General features: G+C 43.1%; 1 protein-coding gene across 8 annotated transcripts in view; it reads right to left on the bottom strand.

Moving 5' to 3' along the window:
* PITPNM2 (phosphatidylinositol transfer protein membrane associated 2) overlaps window positions 1-18863 on the bottom strand; it is a 226410-nt gene that overhangs the window by 38235 nt on the left and 169312 nt on the right. For all 8 annotated transcript variants that reach the window (XM_060785502.2, XM_060785507.2, XM_060785506.2 and 5 more), the window contains 4 exons: window positions 11404-11499; window positions 4775-4879; window positions 3155-3225; window positions 1317-1561 (listed from right to left, as the gene is read on the bottom strand). In XM_060785502.2, coding sequence (XP_060641485.2) covers window positions 1317-1561; window positions 3155-3225; window positions 4775-4879; window positions 11404-11499 — 517 coding nt within the window. The remainder of the gene's footprint in view (window positions 1-1316; window positions 1562-3154; window positions 3226-4774; window positions 4880-11403; window positions 11500-18863) is intronic.

Below are 18863 nucleotides of genomic sequence, written 5' to 3'. Positions count from 1 at the left end.
AGTTAGGAGAGTGGGGTTTTGGATTGAGATATAAGGTTTGTGAATGGGATGTCTGACTTTTCCCTAAGAGCCACAAGGGCTGTTGGCTTGCAATTCCCATTATCCCCAATATGCATGGTGGATAATCAAAAGTGATGGGGACCCAAACAGGTTAAAAACTAAAGAGCATCGGACACTTTGTGTGTGTGCGTGTGTGCGTAGATAGATATGAGGGTTGAATGAAAAGTAATGCCTCCACCTTCATAACTCCTCAACAGATGGCAGTACTGGTATATGACAGGTACTGGCTTATTCAGTAGACTCTCCTCTACAGTTCCATTTTGGTGGGAAGCCTTAGCATTGAACTGTTATGTTGTTCAACACAACACAAGTTCGAAGTATGGAACCCTGCACAGACGGTCGGTCAATGCGACTTAAGCAACGTGCAGTCATTGAATTCTTGACAGCAGAAGGTGTCACCCCAAAGGAGATTCATCAGAGAATGCAAGCTGTTATGGTGATTGTGTTGATGTAGTACTGTGCATCGTTGGGCAAGTAAGTTTAAAGATGTTGAGGTAGGAACATCTGACTTGCATGACAAAGAGTTGGACGTCCTGTGATAGCAACCACCGAGTTTCACAAGCAAAAGGTTGACAGATTGATTCAGGACAATCGTTGTATCACTCAGAGAGAAATTTCAAGCATAATCAACATTTCACAAGAACGTGTGGGTCACATTATTGCTTTTCTTGGCTATCAGACGATCTGTGCATGATGGGTACCCAGGATGAGAGAACTGTGAGATGCTAGTTGAGGAAACAGAGTGTTGACTTCTTCCATGACAGCTTCAGAAAACTTGTTCATCGTTGGCAGAAATGTATCCAATTGTCTGGTGATTATGTGGAAAAGTGAAGAGTGGTAGTTAAAGAGCACATTCTAAGGATTATTTCTGTACCTGATTTATTAAAATATTCCCATTGAAATCCAAGTAACGAAGGTGGAGGCATTACTTTTCATTCAACCCTCGTAGATAAGATAGACAGACAGATAGATAGATGGCTTTCTGTGTCCATGGATTCTTCATCTATGGATCCAATGGCCCTTTGAAGGCAACTATAAAGCTGATGTGGCCCTTCCTCCATGAAAATGAGTTTGATACTCCTGTTCTAGTGAGTAAAACCCAAGAATAACCTAGAGATGCAAATATCCTTGATAAGCGAACCCATGGAGGCCACTTTGTAACACCACTAGGTCTCCCTTGTACACACTGATCTCCCCCTTCTCCTCTCTCTTTCTCCTTCTCACATGCCTTTCCTGAAAACCAAGCAGCAACTCACTTGGACACAAGTGAGAATGCATCTGAGCAAATAGGTGGACAAGGAACTAGCTTGATGGCAATACGTCCAAGAGCCATTGGGTAATGGACCCGAATGACAGTGTCGAATGCACTGGCAATGGTGTTGACGTCCCCTTTCTTCGAGTTCTGGTCACTGCTTCCCATATCCAGGATGTTGCCTCCATGCAGAACCAAAAGCAGGACGTGGATTTTGCTTGGTTGCACGAGCAGACGGGCAACCTCATCCTGGAAAACGGGAAGGAAGAAAAACAAGATTAGATTAATTTGATTCCACGAAATAAAAGTGCTTCTTGCTGGAGAATGATCATTCCTGGATGCATACCAATTATCCGGATACTTTCTGACCACTGTGGATATGCTTGGCAATTTCAGCGGCGAAGCGCTTTCCACAGTGGAAGAATCCAGTAGCCTTAACAGTAGATGCTTGGACAGTATAAATGGCTGCATTTACGTAAATAAGAGGACTAAATTGGGACAGTTACAAAAGACATGGAGTACTTTCCTGGAACGCTCTCATTTTTTGATGGGCTTCATGTTCCATCCAATGCATTTGTGACTTAATTGTATACTCTGATTCAACAGGTTATTCTTTTCGATAATTAAGCGTAAGTGCTGGGTAAAATATTATCCACTTGCAACATGGTACATAGTGTTTTTGTTAAGGGATAGAAACATAAGAGCGCATTGGCGGTTTAAGTATAAAATTGAATAAAGTTTAAATTTAAAAGCAAAACATCATTATCAAGGCCAGCAGAGTTTGGGGCTTCTCAGAGGTCAATGGCCATTAAGAGTAAAAGAGAAAAACAACATCTCTGTATGACTCAGATGAGAGGTTTTTAACTGGTGGCTTCAGGAAAGCAGGAAAAAAGGGGTCAAGAGTGCACTGAACTTGCTGGTAACTTTGCCGATTTGGCTTTGAGTCCAGCATGATCTCCAGTTACTGCTGCATCTCTAGCATTCCCTCCAGTATGAAAGTAACTTCCACAAAGAGAGTATTCATTTGTAGTGTGTGTTCATTAAAACAGAAGGTGGGCAATTTCTATAAAGTGAAAGGCAACTTTATGTATTTTACAGCGGCTACTCTGAAGTCTGGAACATAGGGATGATGAGCATTGTAGTTGAGCACCTCTTGGGGGCATCAGGTTGCATGACTGTCATATATTTAAATCCATGGAATAACTCTTATGTTAAAGTAATCCATCAGCAATAAAGATTTGAAGCATGTGCCCTTGATAGTTTATTGGGGTGGTGGGATCTAAGTGCATGGGAATCCCTACACTCCCTAATACACCCTCATCCTGGTCAGAGAAGCAGATCGAAAGTAGGGATGTTTTTCTCCAGTATACACAAGAAGGCACATATGGAACACACATTACCATATTTGTTCAAGTTTTAATGCTCACCCTTTTCTAACTAGATTGTGTCGACAAAATTCAGGTGCGCATTAGATTTGATGGTGCATTATACTTGAGTAAATACGGTAGAGGGAACCAACCAACTCCTTGATTCCAAGCAATACCGAGCAATACCTTTGATCCTATTGTGGGTCCACAACTTGCAAAGGCTCTCAAATCTCAATTCCAGGTAAGCAGTTTTGGTTTTAAAATGTGTTATGAAATTCTGCTAATTGTTTTCAAATTGTATTACAAATGTTTTTAATGTATTGTTTCGAAAGTCAGCTTAGGTCCCACTCAGGGGGAAAGGTAGCCTACACATTAAATTAATAATTTAAAAAATGATCTCAAAGGAAGAAACAGCCATCGCTTCCTCGCAACATGATGAAATAAACCAGAGAAGACTTTTTTAAAAATGTAGTACCTCAGGTACGCCATGTCGTTCCATATTGGATCCAACGCTGTTGCCTGCTGCTCGCTCAAGACACGAATCACCTAGAAGGAAAGAGACTGGGGGCATGACAGCTGATTTTAAAGTTTATATAAGGGATGTTAATGTTTGTGTATATTTATAGTTTTATCTCCCAGCATTGAACGTTTGCCGTATATATGTTGTGCTCCGCCCTGAGTCTCCCGCGGGGTGAGAAGGGTGAAATATAAATGTTTCAAATCAAAATAAATAAATAAATGACTTGTGTTTCTCTACACTACAGGACAAGAAACAGTCTTCTGAACTGCAATATTTCCATATGCAAAGGGAAAGCGGAAACTACTCCTTTGTTCAACAATATAGGCAGTGCTCTTACATCTCCAGTTCAGCAACCCACAAAGAACAATATCAAACAGGCAATCAAAAGACATGGACAATTTAAAAAATGTTAAAGCTCCTGTTGTTAAATGTGCCCAGAACTGCTGCCAAACTAGTGAGGGATTTAATTTTAGAGTTCTGTCAGGTTTACTAAAAGGTCATGTGGAACTTGGAACAGTTACCCTTTTGGACTATTAACTCCTAGGTTCACCTAACAAAGACCACCAGCATCAAAACAAGGAACCACCACTTTGAGTCTCCTTGTGCTGAAGAAAAGTGAGGTATAAATAAACATAATAAATAATAATCACCAAATGCTTCTGGAACATGGCCATACAGCCCAGAAAACTCACAGCAACTCAGTGATTCCAGCCATGAAAGCCTTTGACAACACAATAATCAACTTCTCTGGACTGGCCAAGTTGTCTGAATGCCCGATAGTTGTCTCCCAAAGCAATTACTTTACTCTCAGCTCAAGAATGGAAAACAGAATGTTGGTGGACAGCAAAAGCGATTTAAAGATGAGCTTAAAGCAAACCTAAAAAATGTGGCATAAACACAGAGAGAGAACTGGGAAGCCCTGGCTCTCAAGTGTTCAAACTGGAAGTCAGCTATTATCAACAGTGCTGTGGATTTTGAAGAGGCACAAATAGAAGGCGAAAGGAAGAAGCGTGCCAAGAGGAAGAAGGCATATCAAGCAAACCCTTGTTGGGACCATCTTCCACTTGGAAATTGATGTTTTTATTGTGAAAAAAAGACCATGCAGATCCAGAACAGATCTCTACAGTTATTTACAGACCCATTGCCAAGACTCTACTTCTACTCGGTCATGAGGGATCGGCAAGTTGCTGGGTAAGGGATCTTGGAGTTGTAGTCCCAAAAGTAACTTTTCCAAGCTCTTGAGCTATACTGGTAGTCACTTGATTGCTCAGGAGAAGTAGAAAAGAGGATGGATTCCAGGGAAGAAAGCATATGCTTCCCCTTGCCGTTTCTAAGAAGCGAAAAATGGGCCGTCGCCCACACAAGCAAAGTGCAGCTTGCTTGAGGTATTAATATTTCCAGCCTTCTTTGGCCAAAGCTTAACTAGTCTAAAGCTGGCATTTGATTGCGGTGTAGGAAAACCCAGCCCGCAGACACAGAGGACACATGTTCTACATTCACCTTGAGGGCAGCATCATTCAACAAACTAACTGTACAATCCTCTCTCAGCAGTAACCTTTTCTGCAGATTAATTACCTGGTGCTTCTTCAGATTCCGGGGTTTCAATCTTATCCATGAGATCGTTTGAACTCCATTTGGTGATTTCTTTTGGGAATGCTTCTTCGCTCTCAGACAGGTCCTCTTTGAAGGGAGAGGAGGGAAAACAATTACGTTCATAAATACAGTGAGGACACAGTGTCAAAAGCACTTTCTTTAACTCTGCCAGCTCTAAACAACTGAGAGCCAGTAGGGCAAATGTAGAGTGCTGCTACTTAGAGAATTTACAGCAGTTCTTCAGAGGGAGGAATCAGAGCCTTTGAAAGATAATGCATACAAAAAAAAAAAACCCTTATCACATCAAACAGAAGGCACTGCGCAAACACACTAATGGTTAGCTTAAGGGTCTTTCAAAGCAAAATCTTAACAATCGTTAAGACTATTCAACACAGCAGAGGAGAAGGCCTGGCAAAGTGAAAACCACTCTTTACCCCTTCAGCATGGTGTGACCAGGTTAGGGAATATATAGCTGTCCAAATATTGTGAGATTTAAATCTCACCTGACTGAGCTAGCATGGATTGCAGAGAGAGATCATGGGTGCTGCAACATGCCAACTCAATGGATGAGCAGTCATGCTCGTCTGTGGATCTGGAAGTTATCTCCCCATAAACCCATGCAATACTGTGGTGGAATTAGTTCTGGGGAAAAGAAGAAATCCACAGACAAGGCAGCACTGAGGAAGAAAGAATGCCAAGATCACTGCCTATATTAATCAGCCCACAAAGATCTGGTACCAGGAGATAACTAAAATACGGAAAAAGAACAATGTATGGACACCATTTGTTAGTATGGTCCAGAGAAGACTGCTGAAGATAAACAACTTAACATGCATCTGAACAAATAGTATACAAAAAATATGCTGAGTTGTGCTCCTTTCAAAGTGTGTTTTTTTTTTTAAATGACAATATTCCCAAGGGGCAGGCAACACTTTGCTAACTTGGTTTTATCCACCTTTATGCTGCAAGTCGCTTCTTTATCCAAGGCACAGACATCTCTGGCTCATCATCAGCCAGAAAGCCAATGCCTTAAATCAAGAAACAGAGATCTACAGAGATACTTGTAGGAACACCTCAGCAAGTGAGAGTCCAAAAGTGGCAGGTTAAAACCCAGAACCTCAATCAGTGGCTGAGACTGGATGAGAGACTCCCTCCTGGGCGCACAAAAGACTAGGTGACTTGGAAGGCGCTGAACAAACTTCGCTCTGGCACCACAAGATGTCTGCCAACCTTAAGAAATGGTGCTACTAAGTGCAGTCCATGACATGCGAGTGTGGAGAAGAGCAAACCACCGACCACTTACTACAATGTGGTCTGAGCCCTGCCACAAGCGACAGCACAGGCACTCCAAGTGGCCAACATCTGGTTAAAGGACATTCAATACAGTGCCAAGCTTTTAACTTTGTCTGTGGTTTTTGTATGCATTATAACTGTATTCTCAATTTGCTTCTGACACGATTAATCAATCCACCTTTATCTTGGACCATGTCTCAAATCCACCCATACTATCTTCTTGGGCTGACAAAACAGAATGTTGTCTATTCCCATGCTTCTTAAACTATGGGTTCCAATCCCAAATGGGGTCCCTTTAGCTTAATGTTGGGGTCCTCAAAAAACTGGCAACAGCAAAAGGTTTCTGAATGCCACCTAGTGGCTGTTTTAGACATTTACAGGACTCTGTTGTGCAGGAGTGAGAGTGAACTGGGCAGAAGATGCCTCTGCTGTACGTAGGAAAAAGGAAAATCAGCCTCTTTAGCAGGCCTTGCAAACGCTGTCTTGTTATCAGTAAATGTCAAAATTTTGCAATCTGAAAGGGATCCCAAATAGAAAGGATTAAGAAGCCTTGGTTGATGCCACCCTTAGTTAGCTAGTCACTCTGCCAGGGAGAGCTCTCTAGGTCCTACTGTGACTTCCTGAAAGAGGTTATATTGACAAGAGACTTAAGAAGCCTCAAGCCAAGTTAGTTTTTCCTGGGCCTAGCCAGAGGCCCTTCCAACTACTCTGTGGAATCTGGAGAAAATCCATTCATAGTGAGGACATCTTTGAACTTATTGCCTCTGTAGCTCATGGATGGGAAGTTCCCAGGCTCAATCTCCTCCACCTCTAAGTGGGGCTGTAAAAGACTGGTTTGATAAAATAACTCTGTTTCTAACAACCAATTAATTCTTCCTCTAAAAGCAAAATATAGCAGAACACAACGTAGGCAGTAGTTTAAATGTATGACGTAGGAAGGCAGCTGTTTCCCTGGGATAAATACTACAGACAAGTCACTAAACAGGTGGAATAGAACTGCAAGCAAAAAAAATAAAATAAAAATCAAAGCTTGCCTGCATAATCACCATTGACATGAAACATCCTGCTCAGAGCTCTAATTAGGAATGCATATTTTAATCTGCAATTGATGACTGTTTTGCACTGATTAATCCAATAAGGTTTGGGCCAACTGGATTGCACAGCAGATAGCGGAAAGTGCATATATTGTCAAATTAGTGAGGCACAAAATGGGCTGAATTTACATTCTGAAGTTGTTCCCGCACCTTAATCTCAATATTGAACCCCGTTGCTTGGGAGGCTTAATTACAGGTCTCACTGCTGCTTGCTATGATCATGGAACAAATTCCTGCCCCCAGATTCTCCATATTAATAATTCAACTTTCCTAGCTTTTTCAGCAAATGAGAAAATACGAGAGAGCCTAAAAGATTAAAATAAACAAATCTAGATGTGTATCTCTTTGAGATGTGGTTAAAGCAACGTATTTCTCACAACTAACATATGGCTTGTAATAGTCTTACAATACTTCTTTCCAGCTGCTGTGAAATTCCCAAATTTCAACAGAAGCAAAGACCATGACCCCCTTGGGAGCCTCATTCTGAAAGTCTTAGGCCTCTTCTACACTGCCCTATATCCCAGGATCTGATCCCATCTTATCTGCTTATCCCAGATTATCCAGCAATGGAGACTCATAAAACCCCTTTCAAAGCAGATACGCTGGGATCAGATCCTGGGATATAGCCCAGCTTTAGCACAACAGGTTAACTGCCAGCTGCAGTAAATCTTGCCAATCAAAAGGTTGGCAGTTCAAAGCCCGGGTCAGGGTGAGCTCCTAGCCTTTAGCCCAGCTTCTGCCTACCTAGCAGTTTGAAAGCAAATGTGAGTAGATAAATAGGTACCGCTTTAAAGTGGGGAGGTATTTAAGTCACCCATAAAGAAATGCCAGAAAAATGGCGGTGATTTGATCAAGGAGGAAGTTTATAAACAAAGCTCTTTGGCAGGGAGATGGAGCGACAGCACACACACGCCCATGGCCAGAAACGAGCACAAGCCTCCAAGATGTTGAAGATGGGAAAGTCTATATATACCTCTATCTATGTACAGTTTTCTGTCTTGTCAGAGTATAATGGCATTGAATGTTTGCCGTATATGTGTTCTGTGATCTGCCCTGAGCCCCTTCAGGGTGAGAAGGGCGGAATATAAATACTGTAAATAAGTAAGTAAGTAAGTAATGTAGAAGGACAATGTAGAAGGGGCCTTACTTTTGAGCACAAGCGCATGGGATCAGTTGTAACAACTGTGAAGTTATTGGTGAACATGGGGAAAAAAAGAGAATAGAAATACCAAGTTCACCATGAGTCGTAGTAATGCCACATGAACTGAACTAAATGCATGCTTATGTGAAATTTTTGGATCTATTCCGAGTTAATTATTCCAGAACATAGTGATGTTGTTTTGCATATCTAGATCATAAGGACATTTTCCCCAATGACTTGGAGAGGAAGTCCAAAGCTCACTGGTCATCAAGACAAGATTATTATTCAGTTTTCATCAAAAGCCTCTGAAGAGAGAACTTCAATGAAGAGTTGGCTTCAATAATACAGTTCTGGATAATGTTTACGAACCTGGTGTGCCTAGAGGCTGATGTCTTCCATAGAAGACCTTCTGGATGTCCCATCCCCATGAAATCTTTCTATTTCTTTCTTTATCAAGGACAACTAAAATGCTTTTAACTAACTAAGTAACTTCTGGCTCTCAAAAGCCTTCTCCTGAAGTTGTTCCTCTGAATTAGACTTGGTTCCAAGCCTTGGTTAGGCTTTTCTCATGTTATGACTCACCAGCATATATAGGGAGTTCAGAATCATCCTTAACTCATAAGCCCCCCCCCCCCCTTATTTTTCCACTGTTTTTTCATGTTTTGGACCATGGGCAATTAATTTAGGAGGCACAGAATGAATTGCTGCCTAGTGCCTTTCAGTAGATGGTACAAGGAGTCCCCTCTGCAAATGTCTTGATATTTAGAAACCTTGAATGCTAGATTGAAGTCATATTCCAACTTAAATTAGCTTTTGATAAGTGGATTCTCCATTAAAATGTTCATTATCCCTTTTGAAAGCCATCAAACCAAGCTCGAAAGGTTACATTTCTGAGCAATAATAACCCATGCAGTGCTGGAGGATATGAAGAGAAGGAAAAAAAATAAACTGGTCAAGCTCTGCACCTCAACTAGTTGGGACTCACACACTTTGTGGCAATGGGGATGCTCTGAAAATGCCTTCAGTGTCTGATTCAGTGCATGAATCCCTAGGCATTTGTTAATTTATTTCTAGTGACTACATTCACGCTCTACCATTCTTCTGAGATGTGCACAACAACCCCCTTTCATCTTCAATCCTGTATAGTAAACCAGTGTTGCATTCAGGCACTGAAACACCTTTTCACCCAGCAGCACACACAAGACCAATAGTTCTATCTAAGAATGTTTATTGAAGAAATCAGGCAAAAGGGGGGAAAGGCAATTCCAAAAGGGGCAGGAGAATAGCAAATACAAAAGTAACAAGAATCCAAAAAGGACAAAGTACATAAGTCAAGTGCACCAAAATCCACAACATTACTGCAAGCATGAATCCCTAAACAGAACTTTTCCAGGGCAAACCCTTCCAGGTAACATATGCATGAACTAGAACAAGAAACTTGAGGATACTGGAAACATGAACTTGAGAGCTGAGACAGCCATCCTTTGGCAACATTGTTTCCTCTGCGAAGCGTAAGGGTCAGCATCATTTAATTTAAGCCCGACCAAGTACCATGAGATCATGCCGAATGCACCTGGGCTTCAAGGCCTTCTCATGGATTCTCTCAGAACGTCTAATTAGTTATTTTCTTTCACTCCCTTTATTCTTAAACCCAATCTGGCTTCTCGGGAAAAATCCACATTGCCAAAGGCTGATTCCCAAGGGAACTGGTTTCACTATTCCTGGTTGCTTGGGAAGAAACAATCACAGGAATGCAAAACATCATATCTCCTTGCACTAACAGACTCATCACTTTGAAATCCAGCAGGCCCCTCATCCTCCAGCATATCAGAAAAGTCAGAGAAATCCTCAGCCGCCTGCTGAGCTACAACAACCAGGGTTGTGATTGTTAGATAGTAAACTGGCTGGCAGGCTTCCTTTTAAATTATTATTGTGCAACTTATTGTGAAATAGCTCTGGGAAGAGGCAAGGTCACTCACTGGAATACCCAGGTGGGCAATTTGAACTCAGACCTAGTGAAAATATATTGAATTACTGCATAATATCATCACAGAAAAATAAACAGTTTTTCTTGCCATCTAACTAAACCATCAACCACAATGAAGAGCAAGAAAACCATTAAATCACACCAAATTAGACAAGATACTGATGGCAACCACAGTTCTGTTTTTTGCTTTTGTATACTGGGGAAATGTTATTCCAATATTATTATCCTTTACTGTAAGATCACACCAAGGGAAATGTAATGTTTCACAGGTTTCCTGCTCATTACAGAAACCATTAGGCAGGAGGAAGAGCAGTGCACCCCTGGGAGCAGACTTTGGGGGTGCAAATAATGGGTAACCAACTGTCAGTCAAGCCATCTAACTATCCCCCTGTATCTGTACTTTGTGTGTGTTGTCTTACTCAGGCATTAAGACATTATGAGCCAGCTTTGCTAGAACATAAGCCAGTAAAGACAATGGTGTGCCACCAGGCATTAGGGGGATGATGAGTGTCATGCTGCTGGGGAGGTTGTGAGTTCTGAATGCACTTTTAATGGTTTTTCTTGTATTTTAACTTTACATTCACACACTAATATTTCATTGTTATTTAATGTTTGTATTCATTTTGTTTTAAATTGTCATTGGGTTGTGTGGTTGTTAAGTGCCTGGGGTCCCCACTGGGAGAAAGGCAAATTATAAATAAAGTTATTATTATCATTATCATCATCATTATTATTAAGATGAAGAGGAGGAAGAGGAAGAAGCACACACTGAAAATAACAAGCATACCTGGGCAAATAGGGAAAGGGCCAAAAATAAATTAATTATCAGGCTCCCTTGAAATGGGGGGGATCCAGACTTTCCATCAGTGGTGAAGATCATCCTGCACTCTTGACACCGTTTCATGTAAGCAAAGAACAGCTTCTCTGACACACAAACATATACATATAAACATTGATGTTTCCAGTGCATGGACATATATACAGTACATAAGTATGTATATATGTATATGTGTGTGTGTGTACACACACCCACACCCACACCCACACCCACACACATATGCCAATTAGGCAGCTGTTATTTCCATGCTCCACCTACCATGCGCATCAAAGAATTCATCGTCTGAGCTGTCATCTGAATCCCGTGCGATGCTCTGCATCCTCCACTCTGAGAGGCTATGGCGTGAGGGGCTTGCTACGAAAAAGAGATTTATACAATCAGTCAAGCCAGACGGTGCTCAGAAGAGACAGAGTGGGGCAGTCCAGGGGGAAACCCATCCCTTTAGTAGTAGGGCACAGCCAAAGCAGTGTGATGTCAAACTTTCCGTCTCGGAGTTTGCTTAGCATTGTTGTTTGTAGTTCCTATAACATGGCACCAAGGTGTCACAAGCACAGAGCTTTGTGAGCCGCCGCCGCTATTTAAAAAGGGCAGCTATTTATAATCGTAGGAAGGATGTATAAAATCATTTGGTTTTTGTGGCTGGCAATCAGAAAAGGAAACCGCCTGATTGTAAAAGTCCCTCTCCAAAATCACAGGGACAATACAACACGCCCTCCAACTGTCGATTAATTCTCTGTCATCCCACTTTTTCAACTACTGGAATGTCCCAGTTTCTCTCCCCTCCTCCCATGTTCTGCCTTTATTCTCAAATTATCTGAGTGGCTACAAAAGGAGTTCAAGCTGCAGAAGTAGTTCACACTCAATGAAGTCAGCAGGAAAGAAAGGAAAGGAAACGGATCAGTGAAATCAGGCAAAAGCAAACTTCTTCAGCCTCTCTCAGCTTGTCTGTCCTTCTCCACTGATAGTTTTGCCATCTTCGCCCCCCTCTGGCATTGCTTGGTCACACACGTCCCAGTTTTCCTCTGTGAAATATTGGAAGATAGGCACTTTTTCTTTTGCAGGTAAGAAGTGAAGCGATTTTGGAGCAGATAACAACAGTGTGTCACTTGTAGTTTGGTTCTGAAAATGCTGAAGCAGTGAACTAACTGGCCATGCTGGCTAAGAAATGTGGGAGTTACCAGCCAAATAAAGTAATATTTGTAAACTCTGCATGTATCTGATTTCACCACGTTCTGCAGCCTGTTTTGATTTTCTTGCCTTTCTTTATAACCTCTTTTGCTAGAGAACAAGCCAGGGAATCCACCCCAAATTCTTGTGGATACAGCTAATCACATGTTTGCCACGAAGCGGCCTTGAGTTTATTAAATTCACATGAAGCCACCAAAAAGTCACTCAATGGCTGGCCTTAAATGACATAGTGGCACACACCCAGAATGTATTCTCACGACAAAAGAGAGCTCAGAGTGTGCCAGGCAATTGCTTCTGGATTCTAATTTTGCAAATTGTCATGTGGAAAGGCCACTACCTCGGCTTGCCCCTAGATCAGTCACAGAGCTAATTACGACTCCAGCATTCAATTTGTAGCTCCTAACTATCCTACGCCATCCTGTTGGGAATAAGGGATCGTAGAGATGGACAGACCACAGATAAATCACCCTAGACTGACGTCAAAGGCCTCCACATAATAGCTGCCAGAAATAGAAGTGATAATAATACAGGCGGGCCTCCAAGAAGGAAGGATCCCGTCCGACATACATCAGGAGTCTTGCTTAGACAGCAGAAGACGGAGCAAGCCTTCCTAGGGAGAAGCACAAGAGATACTATCTCCAAAGCAGCAGCTGACCCAAGTGTTTCCCTGGGCTATTTCACACAGGCAGGTGCGCAGATATCGCTGAGTTTGAAAGCCTCGTGGGATGGGTTTCCTTAACTCGATGCTCTGATATTTCCATTGCTCACATCAGTTAAATTCAGTCCCAAGCAAAAGGGAATGCCTAGCTAATAAGGGCAAGAGACGGAAGAGTAAGCAGAAGCTACCAAAAATTTGTACATTTTCTATAAGGAAAGGTAAAGGTTTCCCCCTGACATTAAGTCCAATTGTGTCCAGCTCTGGGAGTTGGTGCTCATCTCCATTTCTAAGCCAAAGAGCCGGCGTTGTCCATAGACATCTCCAAGGTCATGTGGCTGGCATGACTGCATGGAGCGCCGTTACCTTCCTATCGGAGCGGTTCCTATTGAGTTACTCACATTTGCATGTTTTCAAACTGCTAGGTTGGCAGAAGCTGGGGCTGACAGCGAGAGCTCATGCTTCTCCCCGGATTTGAACCTGTGACCCTTTGGTCAACAAGTTTAGCAGCTTAGCAGTTTAACCCACTGCGCCACCGGGGGCTTCTTTTCTGTGCTAATGCTTTTATGTCAAGCTGCTTTGAGTCCCCTTTGGGGAGCTAAAGCAGGGTATAATTACACATATAATAATAATAATAATAATAATAATAATAATAATAATAATACCTACACTTTAGCTTTGCTTCTGCTGCTGTGTATCTCTTAAGCTGTGTTTCACTTACAGTGACTTTAAGGTGAACCTATCACTGGGCTTTCTTGGCAAGATTTGTTCAGGGGGGTTTGCTATCCCCTGAGGCTGAGGAAGTGTGAGGTGCCCACAGTCACCCAGTGGGCTTCCATGGTCCAGCAGGGATGCAAATGTTTTGCAATCCAACTACTGTCAGACACCAGAACAAAATTGCTTCACATCCATGCAAAGTAATGCTTGGGTGTAAATGGGTTGGCAGTATGCTCCTGCGTAACACGGCAGCTACACTACACTGTGCATTCTGCTCAGTTCAAAATATGTGGGATCCCACCAATTTTTCAATATGGATGCAATCCTGGAAAAAAAAATTACATTCCCAAAGCATGTCAGTCTCTCACAGCAAGAACATCAGGGGTGGTTTAAAGGTGAACTTATTTTACTTGGCACAGACTTTGCGGACAGCCAGGCCCATAGCCAGGATTTTGATTCGGGGGGGGGGGGGGGGGTGAGGGTCTACCCTAGCAAACCTTTTGTATTGTTATCCCAATATATTGATCATGATGATCAGATCATGATATGAATAAACAAAACAGTTTAAATAATGTACCAGTAAGGCCTTCTTGCAGACCACCCTGAGAATTGGGGGGGGGGGGGGCTGAAGCCCCTCAAGCCTCCCTCCTGGCTACATGCCTGCGGACAGCAGTCTGCTTCTGCTGAAGTGGGAGGTGCTCCATGAAAGCTCTTGTTGAATAAAACTTATCAGAACAGGATCAGGGTCATAGATACAATGAGCCAAATGCTATTGGTAGTCCCAATTATAATTCACATACTGGATCGTTTTTTTTGTGTGTGTCACGAGCGACTTGAGAAACTGCAAGTCGCTTCTGGTGTGAAAGAATTGACCGTCTACAAGTACGTTGCCAAGGGGACACCTGGATGTTTTGATGTTTTACCATCCTTGTGGGAAGCTTCTCTCATGTCCCCACATGGGAAGCGAGAGTTGACAGAGGGAGCTCATCCACACTGTCCCTGGATTCGAACGTCCGACCTGTCGGTCTTCAGTCCTGCCAGCACAAGGGTTTAACCCATTGCACCACCAGAGAGATCAATAAGAGTTGACTATGGGGTGACTGTTCAGGACTACATAGGAGTTGGGATAAGATTGGTTTTAGAACAGTATACAGGTAAAGGGAAATCATGGGAGCAAAGTCAAAGTGACATGATGGGGCAGTGGGGAAGAAGAACTCACCCCACAGATCCATTAGGAATCAGGAGCCATTCAATCCAATTATGCCTTGCAAATAGCATCCCCCCTCCCCTCACATGGTGCCTCGAACTCCAGGGGATTAGCGATGCCCTCTCCTAGTGCCTGATGTCCATGTGAATCATTTGGAACTCTCTGTCGGGAATCAGAAGCCATATGCGTACCATCTCCATGCATAACTAGGGGAAAGGTACCCACTCGGCTGTGGTCATTGTGTTCCAGGATGAGCCAAAGCGGGAGATTGTCTGTCGAGGGACTGGAGTATTAATCACGTTAGACCCTGTATAGGCACGGCTTGTTCCAGCTCCATTATTTCATATTAGACAAGCACATGTCTGGGAAAAAAGAACACCACCTGAGACAGCCTGACACTGCAGAAGTTTCCGAGCCTGGAAAATCACTAGGCATTCAGAGAGTTTCTCTCGTGAACCGCCTAGCTCTCTTTCACTGGGGTCGAGGGTGCAAGCTGCCTTTCCACTCTCTCTGCCCATTGGGGGTGGTGGTATCAAATGCAAATGCCAACAGGACAAAAGCTGTTGTCCAATTAAAGAGACAGTAGCCAATTAAGTGCAGGGGGATTAATTACAAATGTTGTTCATTAATTCAAACAAGGGCAGGGAACTGTGCAAAGAGAACAGGGCAAGAGGCAGGAAACTGTGGAAAGAGAGAGACCTCACAAACTCTGAGGATACTTGCCATAGATGCAGGCAAAACATCAGGAGAAAATGCTTCTAGAACATGGCCATATAGCCCCAAAAGCCTACAACAACCCAGCCATTAAATCCTTCGACAATACAGAGAGAACAGTTTTTTACTCTTGCACCCACAGGATCTGCCCAAGATTATTTTAAAGCCAATTTTGGGTGATGAATTGTTGAGCATGAGGTGGTAACAGGAGCAAAAGCATATTTTTGGCCCATTTTTTTACGTGAGGGGCTGGAGACATTGAGAGGCTTCAAAGGTTACAATGGTTTTATATTATGTGTTAATGTTTTTAAATGTTTTATGGTGATTTTGGGCATCGAATTGTTGCCATTGTAAACTGCCCTGAGTCACCTAAGGCTGAGAAGGGCGCTATACAAATATAGTTAATAAATAAATAAAACGGGGCCCTGGCAGCCTTCAAAAGGAAGCCCTATGAGAAAGATCTTCCTTGTTGCTGTTTCTGCATAAATCCGCATACAGAGAAACAAGATCAATTGAAAGGAGAAAAAAAATGTGTTTGGTACCAAATTTGCCATAACAGACATTATACTAGTAGCGGTATTCCTTTTTCTCTGTCTTTTAACATGATTCATGGAAGGTCCGTATGGGTGCTTGGGTGTGGATACAATAATCACACAGAAAATAACAGTCAGCTCCCTAGTTAATTGCAGGTATCTTTTCAGTAAATCATCTTAATGAAGTAATCACCTAAACATTAGCTATAGTAGGCTGGAACGCTGGACTATGGTTTGGATTTGCGAACTCAGACTTGGTTGTGTTAATATTTTAAGGACCAATATTTTAAATGTATTTTTATTGCTGTTGACTTGTTATGTGAATTGTTGTGTTCTGCTTCTTTGTCGGCATCTAATGCCTGCCCATTGTAACCCATCCTGAGTCCCTCTTTGGGGGCTGAGGAGGACGGGATACAAATGCTCCGAACAAACAAACAAATAAATAATGGGCCAACTTGGGCCCTCCAGGTGTCTTGGACTTCAACTCCCACAATTCCTAACAGCCTCAGGCCCTTTCCTGAGGAGGAAAAGGAAGGGGCCTGAGGCTGTTAGGAATTGTGGGAATTGAAGTCCAAAACACCTGGAGGGCCCAAGTTGGCCCATGCCTGAGCTATAACAATTTTGCACCAGCTATATTGGCTATTTCCAGGCCCAATTACAAATTCTGTTCTTAGCTGTTAAAGCCCAGGTCCTAATTGTATGTCCTCTGATAAAATCCATTAGGCTGGGAAAAATGCACACAAAACAGGACCTCTTTGGTGGTAGTCCCACAAATTCAACTCTGTTGGGCCCAGCTGCAGGAGAGACCATGGGGTCTGTGTATTTGCCATCCAGCTTCGCTGCTTGCTCAGCCCTGGGCTTACCCAAGAGGAGACCTGCAGCCACAGCTTCATTCCAGCCAGCTGACCCAGCAGCCTCCAAGGAGAGAACAGAAAAGGACTGAACTAGAGGCCTGGGTGAGCTTTGTTGGGCCTTGCTACAGGGGAGACCCTGAGGCCTGAGTATTTGCCATCCAGCATTGCTGCCTGCTCAGTCCTGGGCTTACCCAGGAGACCTGCAGCCACACCATCATTCCAGCCAGCTGACCAGCAGCCTCCAAGGAGAGAACATGACCTTGCCACATGGCTACTTTAACAGCCACGCCACCCATCGCCCGGCTGCCAGAACACCTGCTTAGGGTGCCTCCATGGCCCCCGCAGCCTCGTGGCGCAGCTGCTTTAATAGTCGCACCGTCCACCTCCATGCCATTGGAACACCTGCGGGGGTGCCTCCATGGCGGGGCCTTACCACGCAGCTACTTTAACGGCCGTGCCGCTCATCATCCGGACATTGGATGTGGGTGCTTGTTTTCAGGGTTCCCCCGCCTCCCCTGTTACCTGCTGCTTCTGGCTGCTTATTCCATCAGCCCACTTTGGTTGAGAATGAGTGTTTACTTGTAAGCTGTTTTATTGTATTTATATTTGAATTGTTTAATTGATATGTCATCTGCCCACTTCGGTTGTGATTGAAGGTTTACTTTTAAGCTTTTTTATGGTGTTTACATTTAAATTGTTCAATTGATATATCATGTTTATTATTATATGTGTAATGCGGTATTGTATGCCATGGTCTGTAAGCCGCCTTGGGTCCCCCACTGGGGTGAAAAGGGCGGGGTATAAACATAATAATAATAACAATAACAACAACAACAACAACAACTTTCTACCACTTAATATCTAGCTAATGCTTTCAGTCTTGTCAATCAACAAGACATCTGTCAACTTGTTTTCCGATTTCAATGACTGAGGCTGGATCTGCACTGGCATATAATCTATTCAATGCAGTTGCATCTACATTCTGAAACTGGATTATATGGCAGTATAGATCCAGCCGGAGTGTTTCAGAAGGTGGTTCACTACTGATCTTTTAAGAGAGATTCCTCAACAAGGCTTCCAAGATTACTGGTTTGAAAGTGTTCTGTTTCATTGTGTGGTCCTTACTTTGAAAGCAGTTGTTCTACTCCAGAAACTTCAGTTTTTGTGGCTGCCACAAACTAGGGTGAATTGACTGAGACTCTATGACAGTGTTTCTCAACCTGGGGGTCGAGATCCCTGGGCAGGGAGGGGGTCGCAAAAGAGGAACCCCTTTGGAAGAGAATGCTGAAGAGCTCTCTGCCTGTCCTTCTCTTCCTTTTTTGGAAACATAGGGCAAATCCTCCCACCAAAGGCCCTCCTCTACTGTGATTGGCTGGCCTCTCAGTCAAAGGGAGGGCTGTTTCTGAGACTCCAAGTAGGGAAGGGAGAGCAGGTGTGCTTGGCAGCGTGGTATGCATATGCAGGTGAGGAAGAGCATGCGAGGCTGGAGGGAGGCTTGCAACAATGAGTCCCTTCAAAGCAGGGGAGTTCTGTGTGGGATGTTTGGCCCAGTTCTATAGCTGGTGGGATTCAAGAGACACTTTGAGTGTAGGAGAACTATAAATCCCAGCAACTACAACTCCCAAAGGTCAAGGTCTATTTTCCCCAAACTCCACCAGTGTTCATATTTGGGCATATTGAGGATTCATGACAAGTTTGGTTCATATGCATCATTGTTTGAGTCCACAGTGCTCTCTGGATGTAGGTGAACTCCAACTCCAAAACTCAAGGTCAGTGCCCATCAAACCCTTCCAGTATTTTCTGTTGGTCATGGGAGTTCTGTGTGCCAAGTTTGGTTGAATTCCATTGTT

Source organism: Anolis sagrei, chromosome X (genome assembly GCF_037176765.1).
Source record: "Anolis sagrei isolate rAnoSag1 chromosome X, rAnoSag1.mat, whole genome shotgun sequence".
Classification (NCBI taxonomy): Eukaryota; Metazoa; Chordata; class Lepidosauria; order Squamata; family Dactyloidae; genus Anolis; species Anolis sagrei.
Note: the sequence above shows the minus strand (reverse complement) of the source record. Positions and strands in the feature narration are given on the sequence as shown.